The sequence below is a fragment of the Neopsephotus bourkii genome, unplaced genomic scaffold, assembly GCF_033783945.1.
Source record: "Neopsephotus bourkii isolate Nb327-2 ecotype Australia unplaced genomic scaffold, CSIRO-AGI_Nbou_v1 NB_127, whole genome shotgun sequence".
Lineage (NCBI taxonomy): Eukaryota > Metazoa > Chordata > Aves > Psittaciformes > Psittacidae > Neopsephotus > Neopsephotus bourkii.
The window spans coordinates 152,803-169,407 of record NW_026900644.1 but is presented as its reverse complement, the minus strand read 5'-3'; the positions used below and the strand labels follow the sequence as shown (position 1 = coordinate 169,407).

At 37.6% G+C, this 16,605-nt stretch overlaps 1 protein-coding gene across 2 annotated transcripts; it reads right to left on the bottom strand.

Moving 5' to 3' along the window:
- Positions 1-8,945: 8,945 nt before the first annotated feature.
- Positions 8,946-16,392, bottom strand: MLANA (melan-A). 2 transcript variants are annotated; one of them, XM_061367926.1, is made up of 5 exons: positions 15,311-16,392; positions 14,363-14,461; positions 11,697-11,793; positions 10,115-10,216; positions 8,946-9,210 (listed from the first exon to the last, which is right to left on the bottom strand). In XM_061367926.1, the coding sequence occupies exons 2-5, from the start codon at positions 14,434-14,436 to the stop codon at positions 9,142-9,144; spliced, it is 342 nt and encodes a 113-aa protein (XP_061223910.1). In that variant the 5' UTR covers positions 14,437-14,461; positions 15,311-16,392; the 3' UTR covers positions 8,946-9,141. The 2 variants fall into 2 exon arrangements, with proteins under 2 accessions (XP_061223910.1, XP_061223919.1); XM_061367935.1 differs by lacking the exon at positions 15,311-16,392 and adding an exon at positions 14,776-15,301.
- Positions 16,393-16,605: the final 213 nt, after the last annotated feature.

The window sequence follows — 16,605 nt, the reverse complement described above, 5'->3', positions numbered from 1 at the left end:
TTGTTGGCTTAAGTTCAGCTTTTGATCTGATAAAACCCTTGGGTTATTTTCTGCAGGTCACCTGAGTTCACAGCTGCCTGCTGCAGTGTTCATGGAAATAGGAAGGTTTTTTGGTTTCTTTTGGGACTTAGCATATACTGACTTAGCTACCTGTATAGGAGCTCTTATTTTATTATGATTTTTATGATGATGATTTTAGAAGTGCTGTATTAAAATCTGAGGTCATAGTCTCTGTTAGCTGCTTGAGAGAGTTCAGTCTCAGGCTGAACATCTTTGTATGTGTAGGATTTTTTTGTGTTTTTTTCTTTTTTTAGACACTAGAAGGGAAGATTTCAGAACTCCTCATGAATATTAGTTGCCTTTTCAATAGCTATGGCTTTAAAGGGGGATAAAAGCATAAATACTTTTACATAGCAGCATTCTTAGGCTGATTTTTATCAAGATGAAGCTTCAGCTTTGCTTTTCATCCTGTTGAGTTTTCTCCTTCCTTCGCCATTTGCTATACAGTTTGGCAGTTTGGATCTTGAGTTGTAGAATTAGACCACAGCTTACTCCCTCTGTGTTGGCTTCCCTTCAGTTTCCTCTGAAAAGTAATCTGGTAACTAGTTAACTGGAGTCTTGTGGAAGTGGGAATAAAGGCTTTTGCGTTCCATAGGTACCTTTCCTGTCTGCACTAACTAGAAGCTTTGAATTGGGAAGTTGCCTCTCAGCAATCTCCATCTTATCTCAGGGTTAGAAAAGATGGAAGCTGTCAGTTTTAGGGAGACGATAGGTTTGTCTTTATTTTAGGAAAAGCTGCCTATTTCTCATTAAAGGTAATCAGTTTTGAAGATGCCTGGCAGTTAAGCGCTGCCTGTCTGCCGGAGTTTACAGTATTAAGGCTTTTTAAGTTTGACTGGATTTTGCAGTTGAATATTGCAGGTGAGTTTTCCAGACGAGGAAGATGGCAGAGAATGGCAGTTCCTTCATGGACATTTTTCATACTCTAAAACCATATAGACCAGCAAAACATTTTATTTCTATTTCACTGGTCGAACTTTGGAACTGAGTTTCTTGTATTTTTCTCTTCTCTTGCAATGGCTGATTTTCCTTTTTAATTTTTATTTCTCTTTGTTGTTGGGTGAATGTCTATATTGTTTGGAAAGCTTAAGACTAGGTTCTACTGTTGCAGGCAGCCTGGAGAAGAAAATCTTTGCATGACATTTTTCTGTGTGCTAATGTAGTAGAAAGTTTTATGCTATAATTAACTCTAATAAAGAGAAAAGTTAGAAAAGCTTTATTGAGGAACTTGGAACTTAAGGTATAGTCCCAGATTATAGTCCCAGAATGAAAAAGGTGTCTTTTGATGAAAATGAAAAAAATATCTTTGATATTTACCTAAATGAACATATTCTGCATAATAGCATCACTTTGCTTTGAGTAGAAAATGATACTCATTTTGCCTCACTGTTCAAACCCATGCATGTGCTGCCGTTTTCTTCTAGGGATTCTGCCTCTACACTATACTAGACACAATTAGGCTTCGCATTAGGCTCCTTATGTGAAGTCATAGAAATCATAGAAGTACCTGTTCAAACCAACTGTGTTATCATCAAGTCATTCAAACCCACTCCGATTTCACTGACATAAAGAAAAGAGTACAATGAGAAAAATTAATCAGAAATTCTCCTGATAAGCAAGAGAAGAGAAACTTACTCATGTACGTAGGTCAGAAAATTACTAAAAGCTGGCATTTGAAGGGACTCCATAGCTTCCTTACAGTTTGTTTCATAGCTGATTTTGCTTATATTTTGTAGTAGTGCAGAATTTTAGTAGCCCAAATTGATTTTAAAGTAAACAATTTTTATTAAATATGAATGTTTGTTATGGTGAGGCTGTTTCCTTTGAAAAGAACAGCCGAAAGTGCTCACAAAAACCTAGATTCTAAAATGCACCTAGAGTGTGTTTACTGACTCAAGATTAGTAACACCATTATCAGAGTAATGGTCCGTCTATCCTCCCATTATGTCTCTTGAAGCAGTCAACAGTAGCAGTCTGGAGCATAATAACAGGCCTTGATATTGTAGTATCCACTAATGTGTGATCCAGTCTCCCTCAGACAGTTGTGATTTTTTTTTTCAATTTAATAGCCCTCAGTGTATATTTTTTGTTAAACTGACCAATACTTTCTAGAATTATTCTTGAACACGGATAAACTGTTACCATACACAGCCTCCTGTGACAAAGAGCTTTTCACAGTGTGTAAATACATCCGTTTGTTTCTGAACCTGGCACCTGCTAGTTTCATTCGGCGCAAATAATACTTGTAAGATACATTAAGCTTTTGCTCTTTATTCATTTTTCCATGTGGCCTGTGTAGACCTTTGCCATGTTGGTTGTCTTTTCTGGAGTAAAGAGATATCATTCATTATTTCTTATATGAAAATAATCAGTTACTTTCATTGCTGTTTGTACCTTTTTCAGTTTTACTATATCCATGAGATGTGAAATCAGAATAATGCATGTTCTAAAAGCACTACAAATCTATTTGGCAGCGTTGTGATGATTTTTCTCTGAAGAATTATTTCAATTCTTGACTGTGATTTAGCCTTGTACTAACTTTTTCATAGAAATAACACTTGTAAACCAAATACAATTTGATCTGTAAATTCAGTCCATCATATAAGGCTATACCAGAATAGGATGGCTCTTCAGACCTGATCTTTAAGCCAGATTATTGAAACCAGTGCAAGTTTGATTATTGAAACCAGTGCAAGTCTGGCACTCTCCTCCCTCTGTACATTTTCTACTTTTGTTTGCTTTACCTCTCTGAGAAATGCAGAAAGACAAACTGCTATAATGATTTTGAACATGATTATATTTCTCATTATTTTTGTGCATAGAATTCAAGCTTAAGTCTGTATGTTAGGTGCATGATCATCTTAAACACATCGGCACACAAAAATGGTGAGTTGTTGAGGAAGTCACTTTTGCAAACATAATACAGATTATCTTCTATTTAAAATATTTTCCTTGAAACTACAGTTTGTCATAAAACAAACTTTAGGATCCTGATAAACATGTCTTCTTTTTTCTTGGCTATCTATAGCTCATGGGCACTTAGTACCAGCAGATACGTTGAGATATTGTCCACATAATATACTGGTATTTGTAGAATCATTCCTCACTTCCTTGTTTTTAATCACATGAAGCAGTAAAATAGAATATCAGAGAGGGATTAGTGAGTGGGTATTATTATGTATCACAGGGTGTCTTGGTTATAATAAGGAAATAGTGGAATTATGGTGGAATCAATTAATGATGTATAAAAGGTAGGTATTTTTAGCATTACATTCAGTTTTAACTGAGGAGAAGGAATTGTTTACATCTATTTATAAAAAACTTATCAATTCAGATCAGCAACATGGCAATACTAAAATTACGGTAGTTTGCTTGAGGCAAACTGGCCAGTATTCTGCAGTTCAACTACATGTTATGCTTTCAAAACCCTGTTCTTGCTTGTAGAGTGCTTTTCTGCAAGGTGATCTTAGAAGGACCTTTAATAGGCAAACACTTTCAGGCAGGGGAGACCAGTCTGAAACTGTTTTCCTCTTTCCATGGCCCAAGAAATTAATGCAAAACTATAACCTTTTGTTTAAAAATAGCCCATATTTAAAGTGAGTTTCTTACTGGTGCGTGGAAAGAAAGTGATGCAGCTGGTACAGCAGTCCAGTCTTTGTATAAGCCACACCTTTGACTTTATCTCACTGTGATGGACAGTAGAAACTGCTTAGCAAAAAGAACATGAAGGAGATTAAGTGTGAATGAATCTTACCAGTATGTATACATAGGCTCCAACAGTAATCCCAGGAGAACTGTGTGAACTCAGCCTGGACTTGTGTATGACATGAAAGAACAGATTCTGCAGCCAGGGATTTTGGTATTGGAAAAAGGTGAGCAGTAATTCAGAGAAGTAGAACGAAAAAAAAAAGGGACATAAAAGCATAAAATTGCTTCTCCAGTTTAAGTGGTGGTAGGAGAGATGCATGAACCCTGCTAGAAAGCGTAAGTTCTGAGTGAGGAATTGAGTATGAAATACTGTTTTTCTCCTTGCTGTTGGTGAGGCCAAAAAACGAGGTGTAGAGGATGTGGACTGCATATCCTGGGGGTTACAAATGCAAGACTGTGTCAGCACCAGAAATGTTCAGGAAGAGATTTCTGGAGATACAAAAAATGGGTAATTTATTGCAAGGTAGGCACGTGATACCTTTTAATTCCTTTCAAGGACTGGCCCATGTGACTCCAGCAAGAGTGGAATTTACTGCTATCACATCACAAAAGTTTTGGGGGGGAACTAGAGAGGACAGTAACAATGGCTTGTAGCTTTGGTGTCAATAGTGTTGACACATTGAATTCTACATTCTCCCCCTTTTTTCCTGGTAGAATAGGGCTCAGTAGGCTCTGGTTCTCTTTGAATGGGTAAGTTTGAGAGACCATTCAGGGAGGATGAGGATGAGATGGGCAAGGGTCTGTCATTCATATTCGCATGAGCAAAAGGCATTTAAGAACATTGCTACCCTCAAATGTAGTCTTTCGTATTTGCCCCAAAGTAGAACCTATGTGGTCAAAATGTCTTGAAGAGCTAGATTTTTGCAGCAAAGGAAGTAATAGTTCTTTCTGTTCATTAGAAAACAGCCAGCCCTTGAGCCAAGAATCTTCTGGGGAAAGGAAGTAAACTGGAAATTGGAGGATTGTGTAAGGATGCAGAATACAAAGGGTCAATTCCAAAAGGTGCACAAGGGCTGGTTTTTAGCTGTCAGCATCAATGTGTTGTGTAAATAGTAGCTGTAGACGCCTTTTTAAAATCTCCCCTGCTGCTACTTTACCTTTATTAGTGTATATGAAAATCAGTGCTGATATCTGGCCAAAAGACAACACTGGAAACTTTCAAGCACTTTTCAGATTTAATGGTCAATGAAATCTGTTCAATGAAATGGTGTGAACATACAACAGCCTTTCAGTTTTGTTGCACAATAATGTTCAGTCAGCAGAAAAGTACACAAGTAAATGCTACTTCTCTAAAGCACAGAGGATTTCATTAACCTCTTTCTTTACATAAGAAATGAAAATAAACTTGCTTTTAAAGGCAAGAAAATGTGTTCTTAAGTCACATAAGTACATGGACATACACCAACAAAATAGTGGATATTTTACCAATATTAGACATAAATATGAATCAAAATATAATGTTTTAACTGAAGAAATACAAGCAATATGGTTAAATAGTACAGTTTTTGAGTCCAAGATAGTCTGTCTACATTCCCAACTGCAGCAGGTGTTATATAGACAGTGATTGCTGAGATGAATGTCACCAGATTGTCTTGTCAACCAGCTGCATATGCCAGTCCCATTACACTGGTCTAGTGAGACTCCAATAAACAAGTGCTTCCTGCAGAAAGTCCTTGGTACTTTTACCATAGCTCTCTGATGTGTGCAGTATATACACCACGGCTCTTGGCCCTTTGAATGTTTTGCTACATGTCCTGGCTTCAGCAGTAGCCGTCATTTTTTCTCCTTAGTAGCTGGTGCAGTGCTGTGTTTTTGACTTTCAGCCTGCAAACAGCACTGATAACACTGATGGTTTTAGTTACTGCTCAAATGTTTAGACTGGTCATAAGACTTTGTGAGCCTCATGCTCTGCCAGGGAGGAGGGGAAGCTGGGGGGAAGCAGAGACAGGACACCTGACCCAAGCTAGCCAAAGGGGTATTCCATACCACAGCATGTCATGCCCAGGACGTAACTGAGAGTTACCGAGAAGGGCTGGTTCACTGCTTGGTCGGGCTGGGTATTATTGGTTGGCTGGCGGTATTGTATTCTCTTGTTATTTCTCTTATCATTATTGGTGGTAGCAGTAGTGGTTTGTGTTATACCTTAGTTACTGGACTGTTCTTATCTCAACCCATGGGCATTACATTCTTTTGATTCTCCTCCCCATCCCTCCGGGAGCGGGCGGGAGGGAAGAAGGGGGGAGTGAGCGAGAGAGGCTGCGTGGCTGACTGAGTTTAAACCACAACACTACATGGTTCAGAATGCCAGGAATATTGTCCTTGTCAGCACCAGCTGCATTTTCTCTCTGTGCAGTGGCTGGGATGGCACCAATATTCTGGAGTATTAAGACTATATTGAGGCTTGCAACCTCATCAGGAAGTAGATGATCCAGCACTATCATACAAGGAATCCAAACACAGACAGTGCAACTGCTGCTGCCATTGTAATTTGCCAATTTGACCAAAACACGCTGTGTCCATGAAAGGCCTTCTTTCCAAGTTGTTCGTTGTATCTACATGATGACTGCATGCATAGCTGTAGATGTTGGTAAGCTCCTCTTGTACAGAAAAATTTTGATGCTTACTTCTCTGATGGAAACCAGTTAATGCAGACCAGTAGCAAGCAGAGCTTCATTCTCCAGCTACAACCAGACACCTCACTTCGTCAGCATCCCAGGGGAGTACTCAAACTGCCCATGGGTTCTTCATTTGCTCATTTGGTGGAAGAAAATAAAGCGCACATACCATGTTTGCTGGGAATTATAGCTGTAATGCAAGACATCTTACAGCAGCCTGAGTGGAAAGTGGGTAAAAAACGAGGAACAGGAGATCTTTGACTTTTGCACCCTTTCCGTACGTACATGACCATGCCAGAGAAATCATAAATCAAAATTCTGGTGACCATTCGTTACTCTGGGGGCATATGACTGTCTAATATGACAGCCTTTCATGGAAATTTGAGAACTCTGTACTACATTGTACATGTGTGGTAGCTGCAAAGTTTCTTCTTAAGGGGACAGCCACCCTAGAAAGTTTTAGCTTGTCTTTAGTGAATTGCAGCGTGATTTAATGTAATACCAAAAGTAATTGCAATGTAGCCTTGTTCTTGCAGCATGCAACTTTGGCAACTACAGGTCTCCGGCTTTCAGATTCTGACCTGTCCTCTGTTGTTGTTTTTTAATGGATCAGCAGGCAGCCTCTCCAGTGTACCCTCATTCAGTATAGTCAGACTGAAAAATGGAATCTGTGAGAGTGTTTAGCATAACTGATGAAGCTTCCACCTGTATAATACAGACTTCTATGAAGCTCTGTTTCTTGCTCTTATTTCTATGCACCAATTAAAATCTGAGACTACTGTCTGTGTCTATAAATAAAGAATACTGCTTTCTTAGGGAGGAAAATTGGGAAGACTGAAAACTAAAGATGGTTTCCAAGAGAGCTTACCTATCCTTTAAGTGTCTATAAATTAATGTTGGAGTTCAACAGTTCCAGCTCAGGCTGCTGAGCAGTTCCAACAATTTGGCCGTATGTAGTCCTGGAAATATGTTTCTACTTGGTCAGTGTTAACTTTCTCGTGAGTTTCTGAAATGGCTGGTAACATACTTAATGCTGATATGACTGAAAAACGTGTGGGATCAAGTAAAACTGTCTGAACTCTAAGTACTTCACATCTCTATAGTAGTTAATCTTTACAGAAATTATTTTTTTCTCAGCCATGAATACGTATGTCAGCTCGATTCAACTGTGGCACCACACAGTCTTCTGAAAGGATGCTGCCCTATGATAGAATTGCGGAGTACACAGTTGCTAAAGATCTTTAGCCTCAAACTTTAGCTTACCAGATCTGGAAAAAATAGTCAGCCATTGTGTTCTACATCTCTGGAGCTGACTAGGTATAATCTGGCATTTTGTGTATTTTCCTGTGTATTTTTCTTCTTGTCGCTAAAGAAGTCCACAGAATTTTTTCCTTAAAGGTGTATGTTGGAAATGGCTCATATTTCTAAATACAAATTTCTAAATACAAATAGCTACTAAATTTATAAAACCAGACATATTTACTATAATCTTTCACAGAAATGAGATATTACCCTCTAACAAGTACCTGGTTTTATTAATTTTATAAATTTTTATTAAAAAAGAAACATTTCTGAAAGCCTATGTCTTATTATTTATCACCATAATATTTATCACCATGAGTTTGTGTAAGGCATGTAAGTCTCCCTTTAATTTTATGTTTGTTTTAAAGTGTTTGTGTTTACCGATTTGATAACAACTGGATTTTTTACTAGTAGCAGTTAAATGGTTCACGAAAATAGTTTTCTTCTGTGACTACTTTTCATTTTAACAAATGTTCAGTTTTAGCTGCCTCCTGCTGTGAGACATCAGGTCTCGGGTATAAATGTGTTGATCAGTATATAACCTGGCAAGTAAACAATAACAAAACAGGCTAAGTGAACAGTAACCTCCAAATGTATGTAGCCTAATTTGTTTGTATCACAATTCCTTGTTTACTATTACTGCTAGTGTTCTATCAACCCACGAGAATTGATATCTTGCTGTCTCTTGTATTCTTCAAGGAACATGGGCTTCACACGTTTTCTTGTATTTGTTTCTTCACATTAGAAACAGATGATACATAAAGCACTGCATCTGACAAGGTCTTTTACTTTCTTACAAGACTGCCAGAAGGAAACTGAACGTTATCATTCCTAAGCCAGTGATCTGTATAAAATAACATGGACTCTAAATAGGAAATCCTGGATTGTCTGGATCATGTTTTGTGAGGAATTATTTCATTGCAAGTACATAAACAAGTGATGTGAGGTAAAAGCCTGCTATAAACATAGTTGCTTTTTGCTGGTTAATGAAAGAACTACTGGTAGGAAAAATGGTTGTTCTTTGTCACAGGACATGTAGTCAAATGGTTTTGTCCATTTTATGGCAGATTCTTGTACATTTCAGTCTAGGGAATAGTTTAGAGAATAAGTGGGAAAGATGAAAACAAGGGTGCCAACACTTTCTATTCCGGTTGATACTCCATGGTATTTACTTATTCTTGGTAGATCTGTGAAGGATGCAAGATCCCCAGACTCGAGTACAGTGTATTATCTGGTGACAGGAAATGAAAAACTTAGAACAGCAGCACATTCAGATTTATTGAGGCTTTTCAAGAACCAGTTCTGTAAACTGAGCAGCAAAAATTCCAGCAACTGTTAGTGAAAGCATGTGAATTTTTTCACATTATTTTAGCCTTAAGAACATTAAGCGTGTGCAGGAAATTAAGAGGGAGCATGAAGAAATCAAATCAGTATGTTTAGAGTTTAAGATCTCCTATTATGGTGAATAAGGTGGAGGTGAATGATCTGCAGCAATTTTGTCGTAAGCTGGTGGAGCATCAGGTACCTGTGGTAGGGAAAACGTGTGTGAAAGACTGAAAAAAACAATTGAGGTACAAGGAAATTACGACGTTAGTTTTTGCTAGCATGGTCTTTGGTTTTTCATTCAGATTAAATGAATATTGTTTGAATCATTCATCCAAAGAGAAAATTTTTAGTGTTAAAAGGAGAGGAATCTGAAGGGATTTTTTTTCTATTTTTTTAATTGAAAATTTTTAATCGAAAATTTCAATTTTTAATTAGAAATAATAATTGAAAATTATTATTTCAATAATATTGAAACTTTTCTTTAAGAGTTGTGACACAGGTACATTGTCTTATTTCAAATGGTAACAATTTGGACAGCTTATCTGAAATTGGTTGCACATTAGCCTTTTCCCTATTCTAAAACTATTAAATACATCCTTGATATATATCTTTATAAATTAAGTTACTTTAACTTTCTAAAATTATGGGTTTGACTGTTCTTCTTTCCATAATGATTAGAGGAGCTAAAACCTTGAAGCTTTATAATGTTCCCTGACAATCTTTGTCAGGTTATAGTGTACCAGACACAATCCATTTGTTGTTTATCAGAATGGCAAAGGGGACACCTGCTAGCGAGGTGTTTGTCTATTCAGTACATTTCAAAATTGAGGTGTTACAGCATTCTAATAGATTGCATAATGATCATACAACTTAAGAGTAAAGGTAGGTGAAAGAAGAGACTTTTTAAAAGCAGAATTTTCAATAGTGGATTTAGAAACCCCTTTTCCCAGTAAAAAAAATTGTTCAGAATAATAGTATTTTTTAAGTTACTGTAGAGGCACTGAAAACCTAATATAGAGAGCACACCCCAAGAAATAAATCATTAAGTGTTTACTAAGATTGTCTCACCGTGTTTTACTGTGTTGTAAATAACTGAAACTTACCACAGAATTAAAGTTTCTGTACTCCTGCAGAGCCATTTTGCAGTCCAGCGTTGTTCCTTCACCTGCTGCAGTTCGTATTGTGCCCACACCAGAACTTTTGCTCTGTGACAAATAATGGGGAAATACGCAGAAGATGAAAGAAAGAAGAAAATGTGAAGTTGGAGCAAATTATGCAGTGTTTAATACTTGACAGCACATTTACACTATGGATTAGAATCTGGGGTTAGGGATAGACATAGTGCCACCAAGTAAGAGGGATTATCTATCTGTTCTTCCTGTCTCTGCTGAGACATACTGTCTCTCCTGTATTATTTAATTACATTGCCAGAAAAATGAGGATCAAACTTTTTAGGTCCAGGGCTGCTGTAGGAACTGACCTTCTCACATACCTGAATGCTATCTCCTTTTTATCCCACTCATCTCTTTCTTTACTTTCCAACCTTATTCTATTTTTCCATCATTTCTTTTGTATACATTCTGTACCAGTTCTCCCCTAGCCAAAAAGCCTAACAAAAATTTGATTTTCAAAACCAGAAAGCTGCTATTTGCAAAGAGAAGCAATTAAAAAAGAGATTGTGTTTTTTCTTATGAGGTACAAAGCAAGCATGAAAGAATTCTGGTTTGCTTTTTGAGTGAGTTTTTTTTTATTATTATTACCTTCATTTTTGAAACATTTCATTGTAAAAATTTATGTTGTATGTATTCTGCTAGTTGATACACATTTAAAATAGGTCACTGGAAAGGTAACAAGACAAAGTTATCAGAAACAGCAAGGAAATGGGTTTGCTGACTTAAATGACAGGTATGATTTTTAATTCCACGTAGTCTTCTTTTTCCAAAATATTAGAATAACTAAAATATGTTTACTGTAAAACATATAATTGGATACAACTTTCAATTTAGATTAAAAGTGACCTCTCTTTCATAGTGGAGAGAGCAGAACTTCAAAGATAAAGCTTTGAGACTTCTAATAACAGAAGTTACAAGACAGATTGTACCTTTTTTAACATATTTTAAGAAGACACTAAGTAGTGTTTAGAAAGCAAACCTCAAATCTTTTTTATACATGTTAAAATTGCATTTCGACTTTTATACAAATAATCATTCATTCCGCATACACTAACATAGTATCTGCTTACTTACCTGTAACAGTTATTTTTCTGTTTTGCTTCCCAGATTTACTCTGAATATATCTGTCCTTATTTAGGGGTAAGTCTTATGAGCAGTGAATATGTTATTTTTATTTAAATGAAAATACACAGAAAACATCTTGGTTTTGTGTAAGTGTTAAATATAATACTATAATTAGCTGTATCCAGTGGTGTGTTGGGCAAAGTTGTGCAACTGGTTTCATCTCCCTCTGATCCTGCTTCCTCTTACCACTTCGCCTGACTGGCAAGTTCTTCAGGGAAAAAAGCTGTTTCACATTGTGTTGTTTTACCTGTGTATATGTCAGTGTATATATTGCCTGAGACAATGATGTCCTATTACAGACTCAATGTTCTCAGCACTTACATAATGCAAATAATGACAATATGTTGTCAAAATAATAGCAAACTAGAACACAAACTGCTATGCTTACCTGTAGACTTTTGTAGCCGCTGCGTCTTTTGTAATACCAGCAGCCAAAGATAAGTAAAATTGCCAGCACCAAAAAGAAGAGTCCAATACCCAAGGCTCTGTTGGGAAAGCAAAATAAAATAACGCCAGAACTAGGTACGTTTGTTCATCTGGGAGCAAGAATGGTGGGAACAAGTTTGTAGTTTGTATCAAGTATCCTTTTATCAGGGAAAGGAATGGAGCATAATTCACCTCAGAAACTGGATAAAATACCAATAACTTCAGCCAGTCTCTACATTAAGCAGTTAGCTTAATTCTCTGCTATGCTCTTAAGCATTTTAAAATGAGGAATGCATTGGTTCAAAGATAATAATTTAACAGTGACTACTGCTTCTAAAAAAATCCCTGCATTGCAATAATGGCAGAGAATGTGAAATTAATAAATGCCACACCTGCAGAAGCACAGCTCATGTTCATTTGTTAGATTTCTCTAGGCTGCAAGTATTGAGAAATGTACCCTAATTGCATTATATTGCAACAACTGCTGGTGACAGGAGGGGTTTTTTTTGGGTAACGTGAAACATTACACAACCTCAAAACCAGAGCAGGAAACTTTGAATTATTCATAGAGCTGTATAATTCTTCAGTTCTTGTTCCATGACACACTAGGCACAGTATTAGTGTCACTGGGTCATTTTAGGGAACTTAGGCTTTGCAAACTGTGCTGTAAGGCATCTTTCCCACTGCTTACCAGGGACATGGGAGAAGCAGCGCAAGCACAGTTCCACTATCTGCCAGAAAGCAAGCTGACAACGTAATTGCAAGTTTCCTAGTCACAAAAAAACCCTCCTCCTGTGTTAATATCCTCCCTCATAAGACATATGGAATTCACTCCCCCTGTTTTTTGTTCTTCACCTGTTCAGGAACAGAAGAGTCTGAAAATGCTTAAAGGGAGCAGAGGACAGTAAAAAAAGAAAAGACCACATGAGCTGGGGCAAACCCTTCCTAACACACTTTTACATAGCATCTGTTCAATTGCCCTGCAGGGTGTTTTTTTTGCCAGGCTTTTCCATTGGTACTGAGGAGTTGGGCATGTGACTTATCAGAGACCTTCTTTATCTATTTGCTATCATTCTCACTGACTCAGAGTCTCGTGAAGGGGTGATTCCTTGTGACTCAAGAAGCCTGAAAGGAGATGCAAGCAGATCTGTACAGCAGAACAGGCTGTTTCTTTGTCTGAACTGCCCAAATGCTGTTTGAAGCATGAAGCCCAATGGAGCCAAAGGGATTTTCTTCTTCACAAGTACCTGAATCTTGCAAGTTGCTCCTGCCCCTTCAAGACTTTGTGTTCATCTGTTCAACCCAAGAATGGAGCTCGCAGCATCAACTTGCTTCCTGGTGCGGCCATGTTGCAGCTGATCTTCAGACTTACAAGACTGCTCCCCTGGTTTTGTTCCTGTCCCCAGCACAGTTAAAACTTGGAGGGACTGCTTCTCCAAGCAACTGCTGCCTTTCCTACATTCTACATTCTACATACACAAAGTGCTTTCTGCTTTTCACATGCTCTGTAGTTTTAGCTGTCTGTTAGCCTTTATCCCCTCCCCAGGATAAACCTAATTTCTGGAGCCGGTGATTCTAACTCTGTGTTTGCCATCTAACTCCTTCCTCACTTGCTAAGAGCCTAGTATAAAAAAGCATGTATGCAATTTCTTGCAATTCCAGTTAAAGCTGCAGCTGTGCTATTAAGAATCTGTGCTTATATCTGGAATGCTCCTTTTGATACTGGAAGGAGAGTCACTTTTCCCTCACATACCTAGAAAATCTGCTTACAATTACAGCCACTGGAATTCATAGCAGTTACAGGTGAAAGTGCTTAGTTCCAAGTGTTGAGACAGCAGCAGCCAGCTTTTGAAGAGCTGAACTACTCTGAAAGAGCTATGAGAGAACCTTCCCCTTTGTTTATTCTCTCTGCCCAGGGATGAACATGGAGAAACAAGTATCTTGCTGTATGTGTGTGACGCAAGTCACCAAGTTTGGGGGCCACTAACCCACCAGCAGAAGCACATTTCACACAGACATATCCCAAGCACATTGGAAATACTTATCTAAAATAATAATATATCCCCCAGTGCCATCTAATAATCCAAGACCAAACGTATTTTATTGTCAGCCAAAACTAACAAAATATTAGCCTGAATTAGTTCTGCTTAAGTGGAGTCTCAATAAAAACAATTTACTGAGGGTCACATTTGTATGGCATTGATGTCTCCATCTGCTTTTTGATGATATTTTTCTGTTTCTCTAGGCTTTTCACTTACATGATTCTTTAGGGTGAGACAATGTCCCTTTGAGGTCCTGCAGAGAGGCATATGGATCTGGAGATAAAACTCAGTGAAAAAGATCACCTTGCAACAGCCTCAGAAGAAAATTCTAAAGAAGTCTCAATAAACCTGGTAATTTTATTGTAACGGATAATGAATTATCATCATATGATCAAACTCTGAAGTCTGATTTTTCTTAACCTTTGAGGGCTCTTAATGATTCTGCAATGACAAAAATTACAGGATAGCTAAAATGTACTCCATATTCATTCAACAGCGACGTTTCTGATACTATTTTGTACATTTCTTTTGATGTAAATGTTTTTCACCAGCTTACATGCTAACATAGGTTTTGCTTTGTGCTTACTCTTCTGCTGCAAGATAGCCACGTCCTTTCGCTCTGAAAAAGTTGCCATCTGTATGGTGGTTTCTTCTGGGCATGTTGTGAGCTTGGTCCTGCTCAAGCCTGCAAGATGGAAATACAGTACCTCAGTGCAATGATAAAGCATATTATCAACTCTTTTGTCTTAATGGGAGCATCCTAGGGAGGCAGGACAATCCCATGTCTTCAGAATCAAGTAGATCCGTATACATATGCAGCAGTCTTGATTTCAAACTCAAAACCGCAGGTGTAGTCTATGTTTGAATAGCTACACTGACATCAAGGCATTTGCACCTGAATGCAACAGAGAAGAACTTGGCATGGTTTCTTTAGGTACTAAGTGATGGCTGACTTCTGAAGTGAAATCTCTCAGGAATATAGAAAGAAAGGCAAATTACCTGGACAAGAAAAACTATTCAGAAGAAATGAAACTAAAATTGTCCTTTCAAGTAGTTGAAGTAGTTGTTTCTTTATTTCTGTTATTGCTTGTAAACGTTCAAGGGCCACATTTTCAACCAGCATAAACACTTAGAGATCTGTTGTTTTTCAGATGGTTATACTAATTTATGTCTGATGACAGTCTATAGTTAGATGTACAGGGAATTTGTATTATAATCTTAATTTCCAGTCTTAATGTAATAATCATCCAGCAAAATGTCTGAACAATTAAAAATCTGATTGATCAAACAGTGAAGAAGGATTACAAAAATAATTTTTCTGTCATTTAAAGAGCAGAACAGATCCTACTTGATAGTATCCAGCTTATCTGCCTACCTTACACAAGTAAAGTACAAAAAGTGTGTTAAAGTATATAAAATATAAAGGAAACAGAACATTTTCAGAGTTCACTTAGAGGCAGTTATATCTCTTCAGAAGCACAGTTTTGAAGCAACACAGAAAATTTTGCATAGAATAAAAAAATACAAATCTCACCTCTTTCAGATGTGTATTCTGTCTGTTAACTGAAAGGCATGAGCAGCTTTCTTCTCCTTGACTTGCTCTGTTTTTTCTTCTTTGATCTGTTCTCTTATGACTATCACGAGTTTAAATTCCTCTCAGTACAGCTTCTGAATGCATTAATTAGCATGAAAGAGGCAAGGAGACAACTTTTATTTTTTTTCCTAGAGTCTGCATCCTTCCCTCCTGATAAGCAGCTCAAAAAGTTTGTTATTTCTTCATTTATTACACATCCTCTAAGAAATGGCTTAACACCATTTTACCTCCCTAATCAGTACAAGCTGCCAGAGTGGGTTGACTACTTCTAAATTCAAATCTGTTTTGATTTAGGGGTGATTATTTTGTGGCAGAGGGCTGGTGATTTCATATGTGTTTAACTATAGCTCTATTTATGCACACTTTCTGCACTGTTTAATACTGTGGAAACCAGTATAGTTGGAGCAGAACTTGTAGATGGATGCTGTTATTCCATGATAGAAGTGTTTAGATTAAGGCAAGTACAGTTTAATTCCGTACTGGTAAGCAGCTGCTGCAACAAAAAGAGAGTCTGTCCCATGGGCTGCAGAACTAACCAAGCCTGTGCTTCACTTTTGTGAATTGCCTGTGCTCATGCTGCAGTAATTCCATTTACAATCCCAGGCAAGAAAAGGCAGTCTGTGACTAATTCTGAGTCTGGGTACTGTGTTAGTTACTGCCATATTAAAAAAACTAAAAAGGAGAGTCACATTATGTTTGTCGTTTTTCTCAACTAACCATTAATTTCCTGCCACTTTCTAGGGTTTTCTAAGTTTGAAGGACTCAAACTTAAAACTTTGAAGTTTTCATTTATTTTTGAAGCTGTGAGCCTAGCTCCAAATGTGATTGAAAATGGCTGACAGATTCAAAAGTTTACAGGAAAGAACAGAGAGTGTGAGAGATCAACAACCGTTTCCCTAGGAAATCAAATGAGGAGTCTTAACATCGATGTTCTTAGCTAGTGCAGGGCTATGAAGAGCCAGACCATTTTTCTGCTTCTACACTTTGCCTAAATATGGTAAAAATCTGATCTGGTTTTGGATATTTTTCATGGTGGTGCTCAGGGTGACAGCGACCAGACCAGAGGCAGTGGGTGCAGACTGAAAAACAGGAGGTGCCCATGAACATCTGGAGACACTTTTTTACCATGAGGGTGACTGAGCCCTGAGCTCCTGCCTCTGAGATACTCAAAAGCTGTCTGGACATGGTGCTGAGCAATGGGATTCAATTGATCATGCTGGAGCATGGGCTTTGGA